Below are 24,512 nucleotides of genomic sequence, written 5' to 3' on the forward strand. Positions count from 1 at the left end.
ATGTCCTCGAAGCTTCTATGATGAATCGCGCAAATAGCCAAGACTAACGGCTTCCAGGACAAAGCATCTACCACCAAGTTGTTCTGTCCTTGAACATGGACAATCAAGAAGTGAAACTGTCATGAGGACGTAGCAATTGCTAACTCGAGTTATTGGTTTCTTTCCGATGATTTTTTATTTATTTTAGGACCCTCTTTTTGAAGTTGCAAATTGTCGGACATTGTATGGCCAGTGTCAAACAATAGTTTCACCCGCAGATGGGAAATTGGTCGGCACTGGAATTCTAGTAGTAAAAGGGTGTCTAGGCTCAGTTCAAACTCATTTAGGTCCCCTCACCGCACTTAATAAGTTGGTGGATACTAGGAAATTAACTCAATTGAGGCACAATGCCAAGGTGGGGTCACCCACAAAAAATCACCCGAGAACTAGACTACATTGCATTTTTGGACGTGGTCCCATTGGTGAAACATGAAAGATGGTCACATGACGAGTGAGAGTCCAATGGAAGCATCTCCTAAAATTTAGGGAACTGCTATTTTGGGCTATGAAATCTATTTGCGTCATTAGCTTCAGAATGACAAGGGGAGCATTTTATTACTCTGCTGCAAAGTCAACTCATGCACCAGTTGAGAGATTTTTAAGCGGGAAGCCCAATGCAGGAAAATTGCATGCATCAGTACCAAGTTGCACTTTTTGGCCAATTTACCTAGTCTGGGAGAACAGAACTTGTAAATGACTTTTTGGAACAATTTTGAAGGCTAATGACTCTGATGGTCAGCCATTTCTCTGCATTTTTTTAGCTTCCCATGACTTTACCTAGGACCAAGGAGCTCATTTTCAACATTGGAAGGCATCAGATGCATGTTGACAGGGCTGTTTTGCTGCGTTTTCAGCGATACGCAGGTTTTGGCAGCCATGGAACTCTTCCCCTTTTGCATCTATTTGTTCACAGATGCATTACAAATTAAGCGCAAAAGAGGGGGCGCTCAATTTATGCTGGGGGAATGCTTCATTGAGAACCTGTCAAAGGTTAAGAGCTATTGTGTGTAAGCTTGGGTCTTGGGCTGTTGGGTTCTTGAGGTTCTCTTTCGATTGCAATCTCTGTTAGAGAAGGATCTTCTCTTCACCCGAGTTCTGCTCTTTTCCACGAGCGCACCATTGGCAGCCTTGCGCTCATACCAAGGTTGCTTTTTCCCACCTCACGTCGATTGACCGGCCGCTAAGTGCACGGTCCGCTCTCAATGAGTGAAAAGAGGCACAAGGGGAGGCTAGACAAGCCCTTCTTTCTTGGGTTTCCTGTCACTCTTCAAAAACACGATTGGAATCGACACGCCCAAGGGAACTTGGGTTCGTGCGACCGCAACAAGCGAAAAAAATCCTTGTGATTCTTGTGGTTCTTTCCTTGAGTGATACAGAACACTGCCAAAGCTCTGATACCAATCTAAGGTGCAGCGCAATGAATATTTCAACTTTGCTCAAGATGAGTGCTCCGAACTGTGCTCAAGGTTTCTTTTTGTTCTTATGGAAGGAAGAGCCTTTTGTTCTTAATGAGAGAGTGCAATGATCATAAACAAAGTAAATGGACACTGTGCGTGCAAGTGTATGAGACTGAGAGATAGAGAGAGAAGAGAAATACAACACCAGAGACGTTGGAAAACCCTCCTCCGAAGGCCCCACTCTCGTCGGCGAGAGTGGTCTACTATTGATTGCACAAACTGGTACAAAGTGGATGCATGTGACTGATGCAAGTCTAGGCTAGGTCGATGTCAACGACGGGGATGACGAGACCGACGCTATGGCTGAAATCTGCTACTCTGTATCTGCTGTCCAAAAACGCTCATAGGCTGAATTCTTAATGGCTGAAAACCTGTTGGTGCTTATCTGCTGAAAAACGCTATAGCTGAGGCTGCAAATCTGGAAACGCTAGAGCTTCTGAAAAATGCCAAGGCTGCAAAGCCTTCTAGGAGAAAAAACGCTAGCAGACTGGGATGGTCTGGCGGTGGTTCTGTGATGCAAAACGCTAGTGCTGAGGTTGTCTTGGCGACGTTATCTGCTGAGGAAAACGCCAAGCTGATGTTGATGAAAAACGCTAGGACTAGGGGAGTCTTTCTGCTTGGAGGGAAAACGCCACCAAGGGAGGTTCTTGCTGAGAAGTTGCCTGTTGAGCACTGGTGCTCCTGCTGCCTCTTCTGCCAATTAATGCTAGCCTAGGTTTGCTTATATACAAACTTACTCAATTTGCCCTACCTACTTTCCAACAAAAGTCACCTAAAATAATAAGTGAAAAATGTCAAAAATAGAAAAAATAGGCTAAATGCACTGGAAAATTCCCCTGAAGGATTCTGATGGATTCTCATGGGAATGCTTATGATCATGTTGTGTGCAACCAGAGGATATGCATCTATACTAAGTGTCTGGGCATGCACGGTCTGCGAACAAACTCGCAAAAGTGCCAGAACACTTGCTAATCTAGACTGGCTGGATTGATTGAACCCTTGTCGTGTTGTAGCTTGTCCACGGACACATAGGGTTGGATGTGTCACGTGACATCCCCTCCTTTTCAAAGTGAGGTACTGGTACCGAACTGTATGGCGTCGAGGGAGATCGCCAATAGCATCCGGAATCCTTGAAGGGACTCTTCGCCGGCCCACTCTGATGTGTAAGTCGTGCGGTACTTGAACTTCATAAAGGTTTGCAACGCTTGCTTCTTTGGACCGCGCCGAAAGCGACAAAGTCTTATGTGGCTCTTTCAGAGTCAAGCTTCTTTCTTCTTCAAGAATCTCCATGGCTGAAAATTCCTGAAACCATTTCTAACACAAAACCATGAACATACCTATTCCATGTAAAGTGAGTGGAAAAAATCTTGTTTTCCTAAAAGAGTGTGCATGCAATGTAGATGAACAAAGAGACGCAGTGCCAAACCGTTCATCACACACACGCAAACAATGAGATCGGATCTTTCTCTTATGATCTAAAGCAATCAACTGTGGCAATTCACAACGGAAATGCCCATGCTTGGTGCTCATACTTTCATGTGCTTTTTCTTCAATTGTGTCGTGCCAAAGAAGAGACATGGAATGTGACTTCCTTGAATGCATACTTTTCAGCTTTTCATCAATAATCCGCATACCTTCGTGCTCATTCATGAGTGAAACGTGCTCAACGTACAATATGTCATGCTTAGGAAAAGGGATCACATAAAGACGCTGACGAAAATACAGGAAACAATCACGAATGAAACACTCATACAATGTGTGTTGACAAATCATGCGAACACACAATACTTCCTGTAAGGGTTCTTTGGACCTAGGCTCGAGAGCCAAGATCGGTTCTTCCTAAAGGGGTGCTTTTGACCTAGGCTCAAGAGCCAAGATCGATCCTTCGTGATTGATCGAATCTGCAACGAGGTTAGCTTCGCTAGAAAAAGCATCAACTAACTCATCATCCTTGTGAACAATCACGTCATCTTCATGCAAATCATCATGCTTGTGAGAAATCACATCTTGATCATGCAAATCATCATGCTCGTCATTATCGTTCAAATCATCATGCGTATCATCATGCAAATGTTGTGTGTCATGCTTTGGAAAAGAAGAGACTGAGAGAGTCTCCTTCTCCTAAATCCGTTCAATCTTCGCCTGCACATTAGCAATAAGAGAGGGAGAATGAACAACTTTCTCTCCACGAATGACAATGGGAGAGTCACTTTTGGCATTGAAAGTGAACGTATTTTCCGTCCAATCAATGAGAGGATTATGCTCACGAAACCATCGAATGCCCAAAATCATATCACATCCTGAGAGAGGAGAGACTAAAAATTTTATTCGGAAAGCAGCTTGTTGAACTGTAAACAACACATCAAAGCACTCTTTCGTGATGAGAGAGTCCATACCGGCAGCGAAGCAAGAGACCTCGAGAGGAGATTTCTGACTAACCTCTAGGCGGGCTTTCTCAACAAGAGAGGGACTGATCACATCATGCATACTGCCTGGGTCAAACAATATGACAAAACGCTGCGCTGTCATATGACCATAACATTTAGTGAGAGACTCATCAATGGGAGGGCAGGAGAAACTTGGGGCACACTCGTGTTATCATTAATTGCATTGACAGAGGAAGTGGGTTATGTGGATTCTTTAGATTCATTAGAGTCAAGCTTAGGACATGTTCTTTTTATGTGAACCTTAATGTGACAATGAAAACAACGACCTTCCTTAGAATAAGTGCTTTGCTCTTCCGACGTGATGTATCCTCCCAAATTCCTTGTGCTACCTTTTCATCTGGAGTGAGCTTAGGTTTAGCAATTGTGTTAGCCTTACCCTTAGGTTCATTGGAAGAGTTCGTTTCTGAGAGGCTATTGGGATTGGTTAGAAGAGTTACCGTTCTTACCATTCTGAGGGTTCTGAGAAGTCTGCGAGGTACTTGTGGAAGTCTTGTTCTCCTTAGGCTTTCCCTTGTTGTGCTTCATCTCCTGTGCGAGAGCAATCCCTACCGCCTTGTTGAGATCGATTGAATCGAGCACCTCGACATCGTACTTGATATACTCGCCCAATCCGTAAAGGAATGGCTCTTTGCGCTCATCATCCGACTTGCGTAATTGAGTACCTAGCTGCAAAACACGATTAGAGAAAGACATAACCAGCATACCATTTTGCTTGAGAGTGCGCCAATCGTCCTTCAATCGTGCGAGGTACTGAGGTGGCATAAACCGCGCCTTGAGCTTGGGCTTGAAAATCAGCCCAATTGAAGGAAAGGGGCGTGAGGTCGTCGGCTTCCTCTAGGTGCGCGGCTAACTGTGCCTCTTGCCATGCATGGTACCAATTGATGGCATCACCGGCAAGGTACACGATTGCCGTCAAAACCTTGCTATTCCCTGTCTTCTTAGTTGTCGCAAAATATGCATTAAATTGATGAAACCAAGAATGAATAACCGTAGCATCCATCTTACCATCATACTTACTGAAAGTCAACTTCTCTGTGCCTGGGTTGTTGGAGTCCGAATCTCGGCTTGCGCCACTTGATGAACTCCCAACATCTTTGGCTGGTTCGGACTTCAAGGCAAGTACTTGTCGAACCAATTCTTGAGTGCGTAGGTTTCTTTTAACCTCACAATCGGCCTCCAAGGCCACTCGTCTGGCTTCGGCTTCCTCCTTTCTTTGTGATTTTCTTTCTTTTTGTTCATCGCGCCCACGTTCCAAGGTAATGCGAGTCGTTTCTTGTTGTATTGCCTTTCTTTCTTTTCGTTCATCACGCTCGCGTTCCCTGTCCATGCGAGTCGCTTCTTGTCGAGCCATCATGTCCAACATTGACTTGACTATCGCCTCCATAGGATTTGGTACAACTCGTGCCGTAGATGAGGAAGGGGGAGGATCCGAAAAACCTCCTGGTGGGGAAAATTCTTCGTTGTCTCTCTCATGCTCATCACCTCCAAGCGAAGTATCCATTCCGCTTCGAGTGATGACCATTCACTGTGATCTTGGGTTCTTAAGTTCACGAGGAACTTGGGTTCTTGTGGGTCTTGGGTTCTTGAATTCTTGAGGGTCTTGAGGTTCTTGAGGTTCTTGAGGTTCTCTTTCGATTGCAATCTGCGTTAAAGAATGATCTTCTCTTCACCCGACTTCTGCTCTTTTCCGCGGGCGCACCCCTCGGCGGCCTTGCGCTCACACAAAGGTTGCTTTTTCCCACCTCACGTCGATTGGTCGGCCGCTAAGTGCACGGTCCGCTCTCAATGAGTGAAAAGAGGCACAAGGGGAGGCTGGACAAGCCCTTCTTTCTTGGGTTTCCTGTCACTCTTCAAAAACACGATTGGAATCGACATGCCCAAGTGAACTTAGGTTCGTGCGACCGCAACAAGCGAAAAAAATTCTTGTGATTCTTGTGGTTCTTTTCTTGAGTGATACAGAACACTGTCAAAGCTCTAATACCAATGTAAGGTGCAGCGGAATGAACGTTTGAACTTTGCTCAAGATGAGTGCTCCGAACTGTGCTCAAGGTTCCTTTTTGTTCTTATGGAAGGAAGAGCCTTCTGCTCTTAATGAGAGAGTGCAATGATCATAAACAAAGTGAATGGACACTATGCGTGCAAGTGTATGAGACTTAGAGATAGGGAGAGAAGAGAAATACGACACCAGAGACGACGTAAAACCCTCCTCCGAAGGCCACACTCTCGTCGACGATTGGTCTACTATTGATTGCACAAATTGGTACAAAGTGGATGCATGTGACTGATGCAAGTCTAGGCTAGGTCGATGTCGACGACGGGGATGACGAGACCGACGCTATGGCTGAAATCTGCTACTTTTTATGTGCTGTCCAAAAACGCTAATAGGCTGAATTCTAAATGGCTGAAAACTGCTGGTCTTTAGGGCTTCAAAGGCTGAAAACCTGCTAGTGCTTATCTGCTGAAAAACGCTATAGCTAAGGCTGCAAATCTCGAAACGCTAGAGCTTCTGAAAAACGCCAGGGTTGCAAAGCCTTCTAGGAGGAAAAACGCTAGCAGACTGGGATGGTCTGGCGGTGGTTCTGTGATGCAAAACGCTAGTGCTAAGGTTGTCTTGGCGAGGTTATCTGTTGAGGAAAACGCCAAGCTGATGTTGATGAAAAACGCTAGGACTAGGGGAGTCTTTCTGCTTGGAGGGAAAATGCCACCAAGGGGGGTTCTTGCTGAGAAGTTGCATGTTGAGCACTGGTGCTCCTGCTGCCTCTTCTGCCAATTAGTGCTAGTCTAGGTTTGCTAATATACAAACTTACTCAATTTGCCCTACCTACTTTCCAACAAAAGTCACTGAAAATAATAAGTGAGAAATGTCAAAAATAGGGAAAATAGGCTAAATGCACTGGAAAATTCCCCTGAAGGATTCTGATGGATTTTGATGGGAATGCTGATGATCATGTTGTGTGCAACCAGAGGATATGCATCTATACTAAGTGTCTGGGCATGCACGGTCTGCGAACAAACTCACAAAAGTACCAGAACACTTGCTAATCTAGACTGACTGGACTGACTGGACCCTTGTCGTGTTGTCCACGGACACATAGGGTTGGATGTGTCAAGTGACATCTAACTTCATGAACATTCTTCAAATCGGGCCAATCACGTATAGTGTCAATCTTGGTCGAGTCTATCTGTACTCCTGCTGTTGAGACGATGTGTCCCAAAAAGTGTATCCCCGGCAAGAAAAAATCACTCTTTTTCGCATTGATAACTAACTTGTGATCTGGCAATGCCTGAAAGACCTGTAGCGGATGGCGTCTATGTTCTGCCTCATGCTTGGGGAAGACTATAATGTCATCAAAGAAAGTGCCGACAAAAGGTCTGTACTCTTTGAAAATCATATCCATCATTCTTGACAGTCGCTGGGGCATTGGTAAGGCCAACGGCATCACCAAAAATTCATATAAACCGAAGCTCGTCCAAAAGGCTGTCTTGTAGACATCTCCGGGCACGATTCTGATATGATGATATCTGCTTTTCAAATCAATCCTGCTAAAATAGGAGGATCCCTGTAGTCGGTCAAGAATATCATCGATCCTTGGAATCGGAAATATGTTCTTGGTGGTGATTTTATTGAGAGCTCTGTAATCAATGCACATTCTCCAAGATCCGTCTTTCCTTAAAACCAACACCACCGGAGAGCAATAGGGTGAAGTACTCGGCTGGATAAGACCCTTTTCAAAAAGCTCTTTCACTTGGTTCATAATCTCTTCGTTTTGGGCTCGGCTAACACGGTAAGGTGGCCAGTTCGGTGGTGTGCTTCCAAGTGTCCGATCAATAGTGTGATCCTAAGGACAAGATGGTGGCAACTCGCCTGGCAAGCCCTCAAAAAAGCAATCAGCATGAGTGTGGAGAATCTTGGCGTTCTTTATCTAGTTCAGACATATTCGTTCTGTGTTCATCATTTAACTCTTTCAAGTAGATCGAGTAAACAAACAAACTGGATTTCATTAATTTGGAAACGGCCAAAGCCGATACAATAGGGACAAACTTGCCCTTCAGTTTTACATCAAGTACAATTTTTCGGCTCTTTTCATTTGTCAAAGTCACTTTCTTTGCCCAATAATCGACCACGACGTTGTTCTTATGGTACCAAGGGACTCCTAGAAGGATGCCACAACCTTCCAACGGCATTATGTAGAAGTCCTCATGCCCCAAATACCCCTGACAATGCAACCGAAGTTTGCCAATGATAGTTGTAATGGCTATGTCCCGTCCACGTGCCTCTAGATAGTAGAACTGCCTTTGCTGGTGGTCCCATCCTATCAGGTGTAATCTTGATTCGCACCGCCAATTGAGGTGAAATGAAGTTGGCCTTGGCTCCTCCATCAAAGAAAATCAGGGCTTCTTGATCCTTCACTTTGCCCCAAGCTTGGCAAAGTTCTGTACTTTCATCAATCATGCTTGCAATCTGAAACCAGTCCTGCTTTCATCTTGCCTTTTCTGCCACGTTCCTCAGCTGCTCTCGAACTCTCTGGCCTGTCTTCATGTTGTTCTTGTTGTGCCTTTTTGGGGCACTTTGCGGAGACGTACCCATGTTCCCCGCATCCAAAACACTTCCCTTCTTTGATGTAACTTGCCCTCTCTCAAAGAGTGAGCCGGGTCGTGTATCCTTGTCTTTCTTTTCTTGGAAACTCTTTTTCTTTCTACTTTCATTGTGAGAGGTCTGTTGGGTTCTCTGAGTCAAGATCTCATCAGTGGGGTAGGTCAAATTTCCCAAATATATCGCAAAACCCCACTTCCCATGACCCATCAATTCTTGAATAGAATTCGACTTTTAATCCAGGCAGTAGTCTCGGATCTCTGTAGGGAGTCCGCAGCAAAACCGCTCAATCTGTTCCATAAAGATGACCAAATAAATGAAGAGGCTGGTAGAAACCTCTCACAATAAGCGTCCAAGAATCTCCCTTGGTCATCCGAAGATAATTCCAAGCAATTCGTATAGCTCGTTCTTACTCTCAAGTAAGCCACGAATAAATAAAGAGCCTTTCGAATTTCAACCATTTAACTGGAGCTTCCTTCCTCAAGAGAAGGGCGGACCACCATGTTCGAGCATTTCCCTTGAGGAAAGATATAGCCCTCCTAATCTTGGAGTGCTCTGAGTAATGCCCTCCAAAGAAAGCTATGTCAAATTGTTGAATGAAGGCCAAAGCCCTCGGAGCATCTCGGAACCCGGAGAAGGATTCAAATTTAATCAACTCTCCACCTTCTTTGAATTCTTTTACTTTCTTGCTTTTGTGTTCGAGAAAGTCATATTGGTTGGCTCTGTAAAAATTCTTCTTCTTTGCATAAAACACGTGGCTGTCGAAGTCTGAACTATCACCGGATGACTCCTCTGTAGAACTGTCAAAAACTCGGCGAAATCAGGGCTTTTTTGCCTTCTTCTTGCCCTTTCCAAAGCTTTGCTTTTCACCTTTGCTGTCCTCCTCGCTCGAGTCAGAAGAGCTAGAACAACTATCAAAAGAAGAAGAAGAGGAACTGGGTAGTCCTTCAAATCGTACACGCTTCTTCTGCTTTCTTGCCGGTGCAAAAGAAGATTGACGACCCAAATTTCTGGGAAGTCAGTCCCCTTCTTGTGCTTTTCCTCTTTCTGTTTGAATTTGTATGCATCCAAAAGCCGACTGATCTGTGTCTGAACCACCTCTTGTAATTCTTGCTCTGTAAACATCCTCAGAGAAGGAGGTTTCTTCCGGTCTAATGGGTGGTTCTGTGGCTTTCTGCAACTGGGTGAGCAGTTTTGCGATGGATTGCTCAGATGAAAATTTTGCAAATTGCGGATCCTTCGCAATTTTAATCATCTGCTTTGTGCACTCATCAACAGCATGCTGTTGACGTTCCATCTCTTCGAGTTCGTACTGAGTAGGCAGAGGTGGCCCGTACTCTTCCTCTGTTTGTTCATCAAAATCTCCTCCCGCATTAGCAGATGCAGAAGAAGTCGACTGATTCTTGTTGGAATTCATAAGTAACACGAGAAAAGGATCAAATTTCCCGATAGAAGAGAAATCTGTCGCGCTCTGATACCACTATAACAAACTTGGACACCCCAAGTCAAGATTCTACCGCGACATGACAGAGATTCACTTCAAAACAATTCACAAAGACGACACAGCCCGACGTAGTTCCGTGCCCAAAGGTATTGGCCCCAAAGACTGGCGCCCCTTTCAGTATTTCTTTTTATATTAATCTGTGTTCAAAGTACAAAGAGGGCCCGCGGGTGCTCACTCTCAGACTCTACGTCCAGATGCCCCTGAGAAGTGAGCCCCTAAGGCCACTTATGAAGATTACATAGGGTTGCTAAAAGCAGAGCCCCCAAAAGCTTCAAACTCCAAAAGCAATAAGTTTCCAAAAGCAACTGGTCGTCCAAAACTACCAAAAGCTGTCAACGTAATTTCCGGCCAATCTGTACAACATTCAGTACAAATTGCGGACATCTATACAGTCAGTGCTATTTACGGGATTCCGTACGCCAGCCACGTCAACAACCGCTTGCTTTATTTATTTTGTGTCCTCCCCTCGTCACTTGGCCATAAGTTGGGACAACTTATAGGGTTGCCACGTCACCAGTATGTGACAATGAAAAACAGGAAAAAAGCCATGCACTTCCTGCAACAGTTTGACAATATCTATGCTTTGGGGAATGACATACAAGAATCAAAGATCTCTCGAGCTGCAAGATTTCTCAAAGATAATGCTATGCAAAGGTGGAGTTCAATCGCTACTCAGTCACATGTTTGATTCTCTCAAGCCATAGGATTTCTCAAAGGTAATGCTATGCAATGGTGGAGTTCAACTGCTTCCCAACAGCATGCTCCAAGGACTTGGCAGGCTTTCAAGACTATTTTTGCAAGAAGCTACATGACCTCCTTGTTCAAGGTACAAATTCTATCATATTGGTGTAACTTGAAAATGCTTGCCATGAAAACCATGGAAGACTACAACCAAAGGTTTCTTGATGTTATACAATTGGACTGTCATCTCCATTACAAGAATATTCTCTCTCTAAACAAGTATACACTATGCAAGAACTCATGGACCATGTTGCAGTTAGTTACAAACATATGAAAGGAAACTTGGAATTTTTTACAGAAGTGCAACCGACCAACACTGAGAATCCTTGACCCCAACAACCCACTTCTCGGGATTCTCGTGACAATTTGACCCAAGTGGCCAGACCTCGTTTGACACAACGTCAACGAGACGCCCTACGTCAATGCTTTGAATGTTCCCAAATGGATCACAATTACAACGATTGTCCTACTAGGGGGGATACGCCTCCATAACAACCACCTGCAAAGAGAGCCAAAACTACAATGGGACTTGTCCCCAACATTAACAACATTGCTCTCGAAGGATCCAACAAATTATGCAAAGCCTATGGAAAGATAAATGGCGTCAAGGCAGTTATCTTTTTCAACCCAAGATCCACTGAAAATTTTATCCATCCCGAATTCTCGAAGCAGATGGTCTTCGAGTATGATCCATTCGCTGGAGAACTTGAAGTCGAACTAGCCACCGGGCAAACTCAAAAAGTTGTAGCTCTCATTGTTGCTCTTCCAGTCGCAATGTACCATGGTAAAGCAGATTATAAAGTTGGGCAATTGTGATGCTCTTTTGGACATGTCTTGCCATGACAAAAACGATGTGGCCATCCCCAACCACACCATTACTTTACAGCAAAACGACAAACTAGTTATCCTTAAAGTTCGATTGACAAAAACCAAACCCAAACAATTTTGAGATTGAACTCTATTAAGATACTTTTTGAACTTTGTTTGACAATGCTGTTTGAAAAATTGTTTGAAACCGCGATTTGCACTGGCTAGCTCTCAGGAGAAAGATACTTTTATACTTGAAGCTTTCCATGTACACTGCTTTTGGAAGGCCCAAGGCCTATAAATACAGAGCCAAGGCCTCAATCTCAAGCAAATAATCTTGGGAGCACTGGTGAGACGAGGACCCTCAAACATTGTGCTTTGTGAAGCATTAATAATAAAGAAATACCAAAAGGGGCGTCTGTCTTTTGGGCCAATCTCTCTAGGCGCGGAACTTCGTCGTATCGTGTCGTCTCTCTCTCGGTTTGTTAAGTTCTTTCAGTTTTCTCGCATGTGTTGTGATGGATTCTCGACTTAAAGTGTCCCACTATGTTACATCAGCAGATGCTTCAGTACTCCAAGGGACCCTCAATATGTGAAATTTTTGCCAAGCATCCGCCAAATGGCACTCCGCATCCAAATCACCTCTGAAGTCAACCTTGAAGAAGCTGACTACACCGAGGACTCCCTCTCAGAAGGTATACTCAGAGGATGCATTCGAGGAAGCAGTAGAATGGCGAGTCAATAGACTCATGAAGACCAAGAAGTCGCAAGGAAAACAGAGTCAAGTAGTTAACTATTCAGGCTACTTGGATCGGAGATCTACTTTTGAGGATGCCAAGAAAGCAAACAAATAAGTGAGATTTGAGGATGTTACCAATTCATTCTCATCTTCTTCTCACAGCTCGGACAGTTCTTCTACGTCCAAGTCCAGTGACGAGAGAAGAAAAAAACAAGAAGAGGAGAAAGATTCAGAGACACAACAGAGGCAAGAAGAAGGCAAAGAAGAGTCGATCCCATAGAAGATCTCAGAAGTATTTTGACGATTCAGACGAGGATTCTTCTTCCTCAGACAGTTCAAATTTTGAAGAGCCGATGTTACAAAGGGGAAGCAGTTTTACAAAGCCAACCAGTATGATTTTCTCGAGGACTAGAGGAAGACGTCCAAGGATTTCAAGGAGGGCAGGCAAACAATGAAGTTTGATACTTTTTCTGGTTTTAAAGACACCCACAAGGCCTTTGCTTTTATTCAAGAGTTTAACATCACCTACTCCAGAGGGACGCTATTCAAAGCATTCCTAAGTCCAGAGGGCGGTATCTTGATTCTTACCTCAAGGGGAACGCACAAACTTAGTGGTCGACCTTGCTCCTACAGAGGGAGGCTCCAACAAAGTGGCTTCAGTTCGAGCGAATTTTTACTTCCTCATGGCTCACTCAAGAATATGAGCGTGATGTGATCATAGCTTGGAATCATCTAAGGATGACCAAGGAGGACACCATAGATACTTAGTGTCAAAGATTTTGAGACACTTTCTGACCAGCCTCTTTTTTCAAGAAAATCACGTTCAAGAAACAGAGAGCGATTTTGTTGTGGTCTACCTAAAGAGATACACGATTATTGTCCGCTACAGAAGTTTGAGTCCACACCTAAAGAGATACGGAATTATTGTCCGCTACAGAAGTTTGAGTCCACACAACAACTAATGGGACACGCCAAGCAAGGGTTTGCAATGCATGGGGGCACTCTTACGTACTCTACAAATAGATTGGTCACAGTTCGTCCCTTTGGGCCCCCATCAGATAGGACCTCATAAGTTGGTACAACTTATAAAATTGGGTGTCCTTTCATATTTGGCATCTCGGATTGGTTCTACAAGTTGTCACAACTTCTGCTGCATCTATCAGTAGGGTTGGGACCTCTTTCTATCCGGAGTCTGCTGTCCTTTAGTTCATGCTACGTCATCACTTTGTGACATACCCCCATCTTGAAAGAAATGTAATCGCCCTCAGTTACGCCTGCAAACCCAACATAAGCCAACAACCAGTTCAGTAGACACCAAGACAACACATATCCAGTACTTGCACGAAGACGACAATCACTGAACATTCACATGACATTCACATCACTATCCCCGTCGAGATCTTAGATGAGAATCATGATCATCGTTAACGTATTTAACAATCACATCCAAATCTCACAATCTCTAGCAAATGTCAGGATTGACTAAATCTTGTTACTATCATATCCACATCACCCCTCAGGCGAATCAAGACCAAAATGTTGTAGTCTTTCGTCTTTCAATCATGCACTCAAACATCACACACATGAGAGAGCACATATATCAAAATCATTTAAGGAATTCCCATTAGAAAGTACTCCATTTCTTTCAGTCATACAACAAAATATTATCGGCCCCGCTTATCATTGGCAACTCTTGGAATAGTCGAAGCTAGACAAAAAGCCTTAAGGTAAAGTTTTAAAATCTGAGGAGTATCTGCTAGGTCCTCCTCCTCCATCCATTTCGTATCTACTATCCAATGCCGGATAGTTCTTATAATTCACTAAATACCGGCGTATCACTTACCTTTGAGAAGGCCTGTGACATAGTTGACTCAGCTTCCTTGAGGGCACTATATCTTTTTGGATTGGTGATGCTCCCAAGCCTGGCTGGTCGCCTGATGAGGGCTTTCGCTGGATCCCTCCAGAACGCCAGTTCGCTGCTTGGGCTGCTAGGTTGGCTTCGACTTCTCACCAACGCAGCAGACTGCTCCCCTCCTAGCCATCAGGAGAAAGTTGTTGCATTAGAGCTCGGTGCAGTTATCTCTTGCTGGCAGGGCTGTTGTGGCCATCCAGGTTCTCTGGACCACCATGTGGCACATCACATCCTGGTGGATTTTTTCGAGTTCTTGCATCAGCCAGCTAGAGAGGCAGATCGTAAACTTTCTGTGGACAGGGAGAGACACACAGTCGGCTCGGGCCAAAGTCTCCTGGCAAGTCATCGGGTATCATCGATCCAGCAGAGCAGAGTAGAGTCCTCCTCTGAAAGCTCATTGTCAAAGGTGGTCTTCCAGGGGAGGAGCCTTGGAAGGATCTTTTTCTGCACCGGATTAGAGGCCGAGTTCCATAGATGGGTGACCCTTGGCGCCCCTCCACTAGTTGGAATTTCACAAAAATGCGTAGAGTGGGCCTCAGCAAGAGAGGGAGGACCGTTTCGCATTGAGCTTACCTTGGTCTTGGGAGCAGTTGAGGGGGGGACTTGAGCAGCACTAGCCCACATGCACTGAAGAGCGCTTGAGGTAACCACTTGCATGGAACCCATTGGTCAGTACACAATGAGGTCACATGGTTGGCAGCAAACCCCATGTCTCATGGGATCCCATGGCCAAGGGTCCAACCCGCACCCTGGGAGACTAATTGCAGTTTAGAGCACTTCTTGAGGAGATTTGGAGCATCCAGCTACGCGGCACGAGGGGGGTATAGAGCGTGTGTCATGACATCATCAAGGCTCTACCAGCAAAGTGGCACATGCCTCTCGAGCCGGCGGCTGCCAGCTGGATGGGGGCCTTTACTCACCTTAAGGTCCTCATCGTAGTTAGGGCTTGCTCTGACTCAGACCTTTGCATGTTCTTTGAGGTTCAGCAAGAGGGTCGTCTCCACAGAGTTAATACACTCCAAACTGCCACAGAGCTTACACTCAAGAGTGCAGCAATGATAGAGAGCTTTGTTTGGAGCTTATCTGCAGCCTAACTCTTTGGTTCATTTGGAAAGCCCGCTGCTTCCGCATCTTCGAGGCCCGCCCCATTCCACCGGTGGAGACTGTACGAGATATCTGGCTGGAGCTGATCCATACTCTTCGAGGACCGTTCGAGAGGCTTCAGGGCAGCTCCAACCGTATGGGGAGCGCCGCGAGGCATTCCTACGACTTTGGCGTCCAAGGCCTTCCTATGCCATGGTCCATGGGGCTGCTAGGTGGTTGTTTCCTCCTCCCATATCAAGATTTAGCCATCATTGTACACGTCTCATTTTTTCATTCGGAGAGTCTCCCCTCGTGCTGATGTAGCCCCCTCTTGTCAGGCAGTTTGTAGCCCGCTGGGCAGTTTTATTAACTAATAGAAGAATCTTTTTCTTGGTTAATAAAAAGAGATTGAAGTCTATTGTTACAAATAAATTATAAAATTTCAGAGTACTCACTTTCTGCTCGGCGAGTTCCGCTACTTTCTGCACGAAAGCTGCTTTATTTGTCTGATAAGGCATCTGTCAAAAAAACAGCAAAGATATTTGATAACAGAGAATAATACGCCATTACATAAGTGATGTCCTATCCATAAAATGATGATTTGTGCTGCAACAACCTCAGTAATGACAATAAGGTTTCTGTAGCTTTTTCCATCCACTTGCTCAACCTCTGCTTGACCTCTGACAGTCAATTTGCCTCTACCAGTCCTATAAGCTTCCACAATCCTGTTGCACCAGAAAAATTAAGTACACAATTTCCAATAAGCACGCTCCAACTTTGCAATTTTTTCAAAGTGCATACCCCAACGAACCAAGGATCTGACCCCCAGTGGGAAAATCCGGGCCTGGCAAGTAGCTCATGAGTTCTTGCACCTGAAAACCCATTGATAACACTGCACCATATAAACACAAGCCAAAAAGTTGCTCCTGAGGTAACTGAAATGTGGGGATAAGAACTTCTTTGAGACAAAGGCGCCCTATCATGGCAAGGGACGTTCATAGTTGGGCCCAAGATGCTGGAAACCCATCAATAACACTGCACCATATAACTTTAAAAGCCAAAAAGTTGCTCCTGAGGTAACTGAAATGTGGGGACAAGGACTTCTTTGAGACAAAGGCGCCCTATCATGGCAAGGGACGTTCATAGTTGGGCCCAACGATGCTGCAGATGGTGTCATATTCCTACAGAAACCCCAGACCATGTCAACCACTTGGTCACAGCACAAAGTCATCTTCCAGCTGATCTAAAGGTTTGATTCACCAGTAAATCCACACTTGAGTAACAAGCAAACTGACCGTCATTGACAGCAATAGAGACCAAACCCTTGTATAAGAACCTTAACTGCCATTTTCCATTAGTCCTAAAAACATTCATTAAGTCCTGTGTATGCCATGTTTCAATGAGTTGTGTGCACACCTGCGTTTGTCAAAAATTAGACTGCTTTGTAGTTGCATTGTCAAAAGATTAGATCTTTGGTCAATGTGCACTCTTTTTGTAAAAAGGGTGCCAGATGCTGCTGTGTGTGGATGACTCTTACAGCACTGTACCCAGGTACCATTCAATGTGTTGTGTTCAAATGTGTTTGCTGTCAAAAGCGCATTGCATGCATCTGGAGTAGTCTTTCATCAAAACGCACTCTTCTTCTAGGAAGAAGGTGGATGACTCTTACAGCACCACAGACCCAGGTACCACAATGCCCAGGTTGGAATGGTCCAGGACATTATCACAGAATGTGGATTGGAAAAAGGATGGGGAGCAGGTGAGGGGTACATGCAGACTAGCAACAAGACTCATCCATCTTACAGCCGATAAAACCATAATAGTAAAGAGAGAAAATTCAAGCTGGCCGAACAAGTTATCATCCAAACCTAATGGATTATGCATTCCTAACAACTCCCTCCTTTATAAAAGAAACTTACTATTTACATGATCAAAAACAAAGGACATGTTCAACCATCAAAGCACATGCCCTCTCTATCGCTATAACCCCTTAAATGATAATTTTGAGGATGTTCGACCACGATGAGCCAAAAGTCGGTGAGACAGGAACAAATCCATGGTACGATAAAGCAGTTTGGACAAGAAAAACTAGACAGCTTACACCGATCACAGTGCTTTTAAACTTCAAACTGCAAGGTAAGCATAGTAGCCATGAAGTTTTGATATGTTTTGTGTGAAATGTGTTTCAAAAGTTTCGCTAGTTTATGAAACAGAACAAATAAAAGTTACGTCACAATCTTTGGGTGTCAAACCATAAAGATGTATGCTTGGTGCTCACTTTCATAACAAATCACACCAATCGACGTAAAAAGACTGGGGGATTCAAAAAAGTCGCTATGAAGTTGAAAACTTCAATCAAAGTAACCTTTCATCAACTTCAATCAAAGTCACACATGGACAAGACCATGTGACAGAACATTAGTAGAAAGCATTTGCCTTTGAAAACGTTATAAATGTTTAAAACATCTGGTAAGTTTCTTTGCTTGAAGAAACGAGTTTCCAGGAAACTATGAAGGTAAGTTTACAAAAAGCATTCTACACTTGAAGCGGAGAACAAACATCAATGAAATTTATCTAAAGCTCTTCTGCTGAAAAAAAAAAATCTTGAGTCAGCTGATTTCAACCCTCAAAAACAAAAACAAGAGTAGCTACATCTACTGACTTACTGTCACATCAGGATTGCGAATAAGTGCACACAAGGCATCCACAACTTCGCCCAAGTTATGAGGAGGTACATTGGTTGCCATGCCAACCTGGCCAAAAACACATTATTTGATTTGCTTGAACATTGATTCTTCTCCCGATAAGAAGAAAAAGTAAACTTACTCACAGCAATTCCAGAGACACCATTGAGAAGAAGATTGGGTAGCCGTGCAGGTAAAACTGCTGGTTCTTTTTGAGAGTCATCAAAATTTGCAACGAAGTCTACTGTGTCCAATTCAAGGTCCGTCAATAGCATAGACTCAGAGAGAGCCTGCCACAAGTTACATCAATGACTTTCGAGCATTGCATCTTCACAGTACTAAACGTAAGCAGGACTATTAAAAAAAACCTCACTTACTTCCAGCCTGCATTCCGTGTAACGCATGGCAGCGGGAGGATCCGCATCAACCGAGCCAAAGTTTCCATGTCCGCTGATAAGGGGAGACCTTAAGGAGAAGTCCTTTGAAAGCAAAAGGTGGATTACTGAAACAGGATAGAGGCCTCCCAAAGAGATCCCTAATTGAGTTAAATTTACCCTACCTGAGCCATGCGAACTAATGCGTCATAAACGGCAGTGTCACCATGAGGATGAAATTTCCCAAGAACCTTTTTAAGAAACAAAGAGTGAGGAATCCAGCAATCATTTTGCCAAATAATAAAAAAGGAAGTACTTGTAATTCATGGCCTACCTCACCAACAACACGAGCAGACTTTTTGAAGGGCTTTTTTGAAGAAAGACCTAGCTCGTGCATGGCATAACTGTCATAAAATGTAAAAAACTATAAGTTTCTTAAAATTACTTCACATGAACGAGCTTGAGGAGCAAAAGTTTTTTCCTTATATAGGCTTGATTGCTTTTTTTTTTTTTCTAAAAATGTCAACAGGCATCCTTTCTCCACACTTTCGAGGAGATGTTGAGAGAGCTAGACTCCACAGGGATGGGGCTCTCTAGGACCTCTCAAGATGTTGAGGAGTTTACAGAGTATGGGAGATATTTGATTCAGATGGGCACATCACATCGATTGGCCATTTTGATTGGCCTTGATAGATACTCATGTTCAGGTAGCTTCACTTGCTTGCCTCATAGACATGGTGCTAGCAATGTGGATTATGTTTTGGCTCCCACATCACCTATACCACGCATTCAGGACTTATCAATCTCGCCTAGACATGTTAGAGTGGTTGTAGATCATGCCCAAATATCTTCTACAGTAGATTTTGCTTACACTATTGGTGGCTTTCATCATGCAGCACATTGCCATCCGAAATACCACTTTTGCAGACAGACAGATGGGGAGTATATAGCAGAGCTGTACACTTTTCTAGCACGTGAGAACCCCCATAGACCCTTGTCAAAGCTCATGAAACCCGCCCGTAGGGCGGTAGACTTTAACTTTCACCCAAATCTTCTCTTTTAACCTTTATGACATAGAGGAACTTCACGAATAAGTCTGACTGGAATTCAACACTTCAAACAAAACACGGCTTGGTAGTTAGAGCGCTCCTAAGCAGACAGTGACACCTTGTAGGCCCCAAAGACCGGCGCCCCTTTCAGTATTTCTTTACTGTCAAAAGAAAACATCAAGGACACTTTCTCTTGCAATTTGGAAGCTTTTCAGTGAGTTGCAGGTCAATTTTAGCGTTCTGTAATTCCCTGTTTTGTCATTGTCAGGTGCCCAAAGCCGTGTTTAAGCATCCCAAGGTTCCCCTAGCAATGTCCTACAGTTTAGGTGTGAAACCCTAAACCTGCAGAAAAACAAAGCAGACTGTAATTTTCTGTTTTGGATCGTTTTGGGCAGAGCGAGCACGTCTACGCGTGTCTCAGGTGCTCCAGCACGCAATGGGATAGTTCTCCTTTGAAATGGACAAGTTTTCACGCGAGAAAACTCTCCGTTTTTGCAATCCTTCACGATGGAATTGTGCGTACTTGTGGGGGATTAGCAATTAGCTAATCTGGTTATTGTACAAAAGGCTCTTGCCCTTGGCAAACGTGCATAAAACCCCCAGAATTGTACATGGTCATTTGAGAAGCCCAACTAGTGGGGCATTACCATACGTCATAGTAACAGGGAATGGCCGTTTTCAGGTCTCCATTCCCTGTTCCCATTCTAAGTTCCCGTTCCGAATCCCCATTCCATGTTTCAAACGTGAGTACCCGTATAACAGGGAATGGCGGTTTATGGCAGTTGTCGTTCTGCGTTCCCCGGTCCAGTTTCCCATTCCTGGTAACTATGCGATACGTGCAAAGGGGAGAGAGATGCACAAGAGCAAATCATTGCGCTACATGAGACAAGGGAGAAGGCAAGCTTTCCATTAAAGTTGTGATCACCTACACCCACTACTCACACACACACTATAGTCACAATACCTCCAAAAATCAGCCCCTCACTTTTGGGCGCCCCCAACTTGGATGAGATATTTTGAGGTGTGTTGACTTGCAGATTACCCTCCTACTGCCATGTGTCCAGTTTGCCTCATTTGAGTTAATTTCCTAGTACCCACCAGCTTATAATTGTCGTGTGGGGCCTAAATGACTTTGAACTGAGCCTAGACACCCTTTTACTGCTCGGATTATAGTGCCGATTGGCCCGACCGTCTCGTGGCGACCTGCCCTTCCCGACAATGGGTGAAACTCTCGGCCGTTGGTCGTTTCACATTGGCCACACAATGTTTTCCTAGTTGATCAATTGTGTTTTAGAGCTTGATGGTGCTTGTTTAGGTATGCTATGTTTAATACTGAAGAGTCATTGAGGAGGTCCATGAACCGCTTCATTTGTCCTTATTAAAGTATCATATCTAAAAAAGTTGCGTATTTTATTTTTGATTCTCAAAAATACGTCTAGTATGCATATTGTACACCCGTATTAAACGTCCCGTCCCGTCTCGATGGCGTGCTGCCATCCGTTCACCTCTCAAGTCGGCTTCAAGGAAACCTACACCAGCGGTACCAAGACAAAGGGTGTACTCAGAGGATGATTTTGATGAAGTTGTAGAGCAATGAGTCAGTAGACTCATGAAGAGCAAGAGGCAGTTGTGGAAAAAGAGTCGGGCAGCAGTTTATCCCAGCTACTTGGGTCGCAAATCTACCTTTGAAGCCACCAGTAAACCAAAGAAGAGCGTTCACTTTGAGGACGATCCTAGTTCATCATCGTCCTCTTCTTACAGTATAAAGAGTTTCTCTTCCTGTGACTGCAGTGATGAGAGCAAAAAAGATAGAAAGCAGAGAAAGACTCGGTAAAACAACAAAGGCAAGAAGGAAGCCAAAAAAAAAAAGCAGATCTAGCAAGAAATCTCAGAAGCATTTTGATAGTTCGGATGAGAACACACTGTCCTCTGAAAAGTTTCATACGTTTTCAGGCTTTAAGGATACCCACAGAGCCCTCCCTTTTACCCAGCACTTTGACATCACTTTTTCAGGAGGGCGTTCCTCACAGCACTCCAAGGTACAAAGAGCGGCGTCAGATCTCAAAGGCAATGCCTAGCATGGTGCTCTACCCTACTATTACGTAGGGAAGCATCAACGAAATGGTTGCAAATCAAGCGAGTTTTCACCTCTTCGTGGCTCACATAAGAATACGAACAAGATGTGATCACCACTTGGAATCATTTGAGGATGACCAAAGAAGACATATTGGATGTTTACTGTCAGAGATTTTGGGATACTTTTCTATTTGTTTCTTCCTTCAAGAAAATATCCTTCAAGCAACAAGTTGAACAGTTTTGTTGTGGACTCTCTAAAGAGATACGGAGTTATTGTTTGCAGAAGAAATCTGAGTCCATGCAACAGCTTATAGGACATGCCAAACACGGTTTTGCTATGCATGCACACACTCTTAGTTACCCTACAGAGGATCGGACAAGAACCGACCAACGGTAACACTTGATGTAAAATTAAACGGAAATTCCGTCCCACTTGTATCGGCTTCAATCGTTTCAAAATTCATGAAATCCAATCTATTTGTTTACTTGATTTACTTGAATGAATTAAATGACAATAAAACCTCAAATTTGCATGGCCTTGAGAAGGAACGACAAGATTTTCTACAAGCTCAAGCCAATTGCTTTTATGAAGGCTTACCGGGAGAGTTACCTCCTCAACGACCTGAAGATCACATGATTGATTTAATTCTGAAAGCACGCCACCAAACCGGCCACCTTCCCGAGTTATTAGAGCCTAGCATGAGCAAAACACAAACCAAGTGAAAGAACTTCTAGAAAAGGGTCTAATTCAGCCGAGTACATCACTTTACTCTTCTCTAGTGTTGTTGGTGTTGAAGAGAGATGGATCTTTGAGAATGTGTGAAACCGGCCTATTAACTTCAAAAAGGGCGGTAGACTTTACTTCAAACCTTGATTTAGCTTTCACCCATTATTAGTCGTCTATTCTACCTGTGCTATAATGACACAAGAGAGGGGAATGGGATACAGAAGCTAGAATGCATTTGTATGCGAGTCAGACACCAGATTGGCCCCTAAATAGGCGCCCCTTTCAATATTTCTTTATTCTTTAAAAGAGGGAATAAACGTTGTGGTTCCCTACAAGCTGCCCCGCACAACCTTGGCTGAATTTCTTCTGTTCTGGCCCGATTTCGGCAACATAATTGTACTGGGACCCTTCACAGTCAGTATCCCCACGCATTAGATGACTTTCCCGACGCATACGGACACTTTGCAAAACCTGGCGAGAATCTGCAGCACGCTGAATTCTCTGTTTTCTGCCCTAAAAATGCGCCAGATCACCTGTACAACAGTCCCCTCGCATCCCCGAACCTCCTGGGGGTGTTAGGGTCCGTTTAGGGCCGAAACCCTAAACCTGCAAAAATACACAGCAGGCTGTAATTCACTGTTTCGGGCTCCGTTTCGCATGCCGGTCGCATCCATAGCAAGTCCTCGAGCTCCCGCACCTGCAGGGCTACTTGCCCTTTGAATCGGATGGGCTTTCACACGTGAAACCTCTCCGAATTCACCTGTACCTACGAGGGATTAGCCGCTAGCTAATCCAGTACCTGTGCAAGAGGCTCTTGCCTCGGCAATCGCGCATGAACCCACATAACTGTACATTGGTCAAATGAAAACCTCACTAGAGGGGCATAACATACTGCCATAGGGGTGAGAGAGAGCAGTGAGAGGTGTGCAGGTCATGACATCCTGCACCTCACTGTACATAGAGGGTAAGCCAACACTCCATTGAAGCTCTCCCACCTGTGACAGCACTCAAAAACGAGCTCACGGCTGAAAACCACGTTTTTGCCTTCTCTTAAAGTAGTAAACTGGCCTCAGAGTGCCAAGTGTCACTCATTTGTGCATTTTCCCGCTTTAGACCCTCAGGTCTAAAAATATCTCACTTACAGCCTCTGTTGACTTGACCACAGAGTAACAAAATGATCCCCATGTCAAACTGCACGTAATGACGCGAAGACATTTTGCCGTCCAAAAATAGCAATCCCTAAAATTTAGGAGTTTCTGCCATTACATTCTTCTAGGTCATCTGACCCTCTTTGTACACTGCAGCCAGCCACACCCAGAACTGAAATGTAGCCTATGAAGCAAAGGATTCCGCTTTGGCTGCCAATGACCCCACTTTGGCTAACCATAGTCCTTGTCCAACCTTAGTGCTCTTTAGCCCTCAGGCCTGGACTCTCTCTGAACAGTTCCACACTGGCTATGCAATGCAGGGCAGTTAGATTTCCAGAGGGGTATTTCCAAAAGGTAAAACAAACGAAATTCCCCAAAGAAAGAGAAAATAAACAAAAATGGAATTGCCACTGGCTGGTGACATACCCCCCTCTTGAAATCTCAAACGTCCTCGTTTACACCTATGTCGTACATGCTTACAGTCAACACTCGGGTGTATTCAACACCTGTCGACACATGCACGACACATACATGCTCATTGTCAACCCTGGTGTATTCAACACCTCGTCGACACATGTATTGCCTGCGTGTGAACCCTGTCCCAATGACATAGTGGAAGCGTCACACTCTGCCATTGCTTTGAGTCCATAACTTTCCAATGACAAAATGGAAGCGTCACATTTTGTCACTGTCTTTTAGTACACGTTGGATCCAGCAACCTTTCGAGTATACCCAAACCGACAGTTTAAGAATGCAGTTACACATGTACTCTTTAATAGAAATAATTGTTGTACCCTTGACAAACTGACAAGAAATACTCAGTTCTATAGCACTAAACAAACTTTTGGACATTCCATAAGAGCAATTGCCAAACTGACAATCTGTACAGCTCTAACATTCATGTAACATGCACTTCATTTCAGCTCACTGTAAGTAACATATGTACATCATTTCTTTCAGAAGCCATTGTCACACTGACAATCCATGTAGCTCTGAATCTCAAGGGGTCAAGGTAGGTTGCAAACCAAGGTTATAAGTTCCCATACTTTTAGTGACTCTGCGAGTTCACTTTTTTCCATCCACTTGACAATGGACATCCAAAGGTGAATAGCTTTTGAACTTTACCAAACA

The 24,512-nt window shown here is 44.2% G+C and overlaps 1 protein-coding gene across 2 annotated transcripts in view; it reads right to left on the reverse strand.

The window, feature by feature from the left end:
* Positions 1-24,512, reverse strand: part of GYRA (DNA GYRASE A) — a 213,230-nt gene that overhangs the window by 157,402 nt on the left and 31,316 nt on the right. Inside the window, exons 1-9 of one of the 2 annotated variants that reach the window (XM_086501948.1) lie at positions 22,105-22,123; positions 18,716-18,785; positions 18,567-18,632; positions 18,385-18,486; positions 18,154-18,297; positions 17,990-18,076; positions 16,125-16,195; positions 15,940-16,048; positions 15,779-15,841 (exon numbers count right to left, since the gene is read on the reverse strand). In XM_086501948.1, the coding sequence (XP_086358074.1) occupies positions 15,779-15,841; positions 15,940-16,048; positions 16,125-16,195; positions 17,990-18,076; positions 18,154-18,297; positions 18,385-18,486; positions 18,567-18,632; positions 18,716-18,778 (705 nt within the window). In that variant the 5' untranslated portion in view covers positions 18,779-18,785; positions 22,105-22,123. Of the gene's footprint in view, positions 1-15,778; positions 15,842-15,939; positions 16,049-16,124; positions 16,196-17,989; positions 18,077-18,153; positions 18,298-18,384; positions 18,487-18,566; positions 18,633-18,715; positions 18,786-22,104; positions 22,124-24,512 lie in introns of those variants that run through there. The other variant, XM_086501947.1, reaches the window with a different exon arrangement.

The sequence above is a fragment of the Adiantum capillus-veneris genome, chromosome 26 (genome assembly GCF_014529385.1).
Source record: "Adiantum capillus-veneris isolate H3 chromosome 26, ASM1452938v2, whole genome shotgun sequence".
Lineage (NCBI taxonomy): Eukaryota > Viridiplantae > Streptophyta > Polypodiopsida > Polypodiales > Pteridaceae > Adiantum > Adiantum capillus-veneris.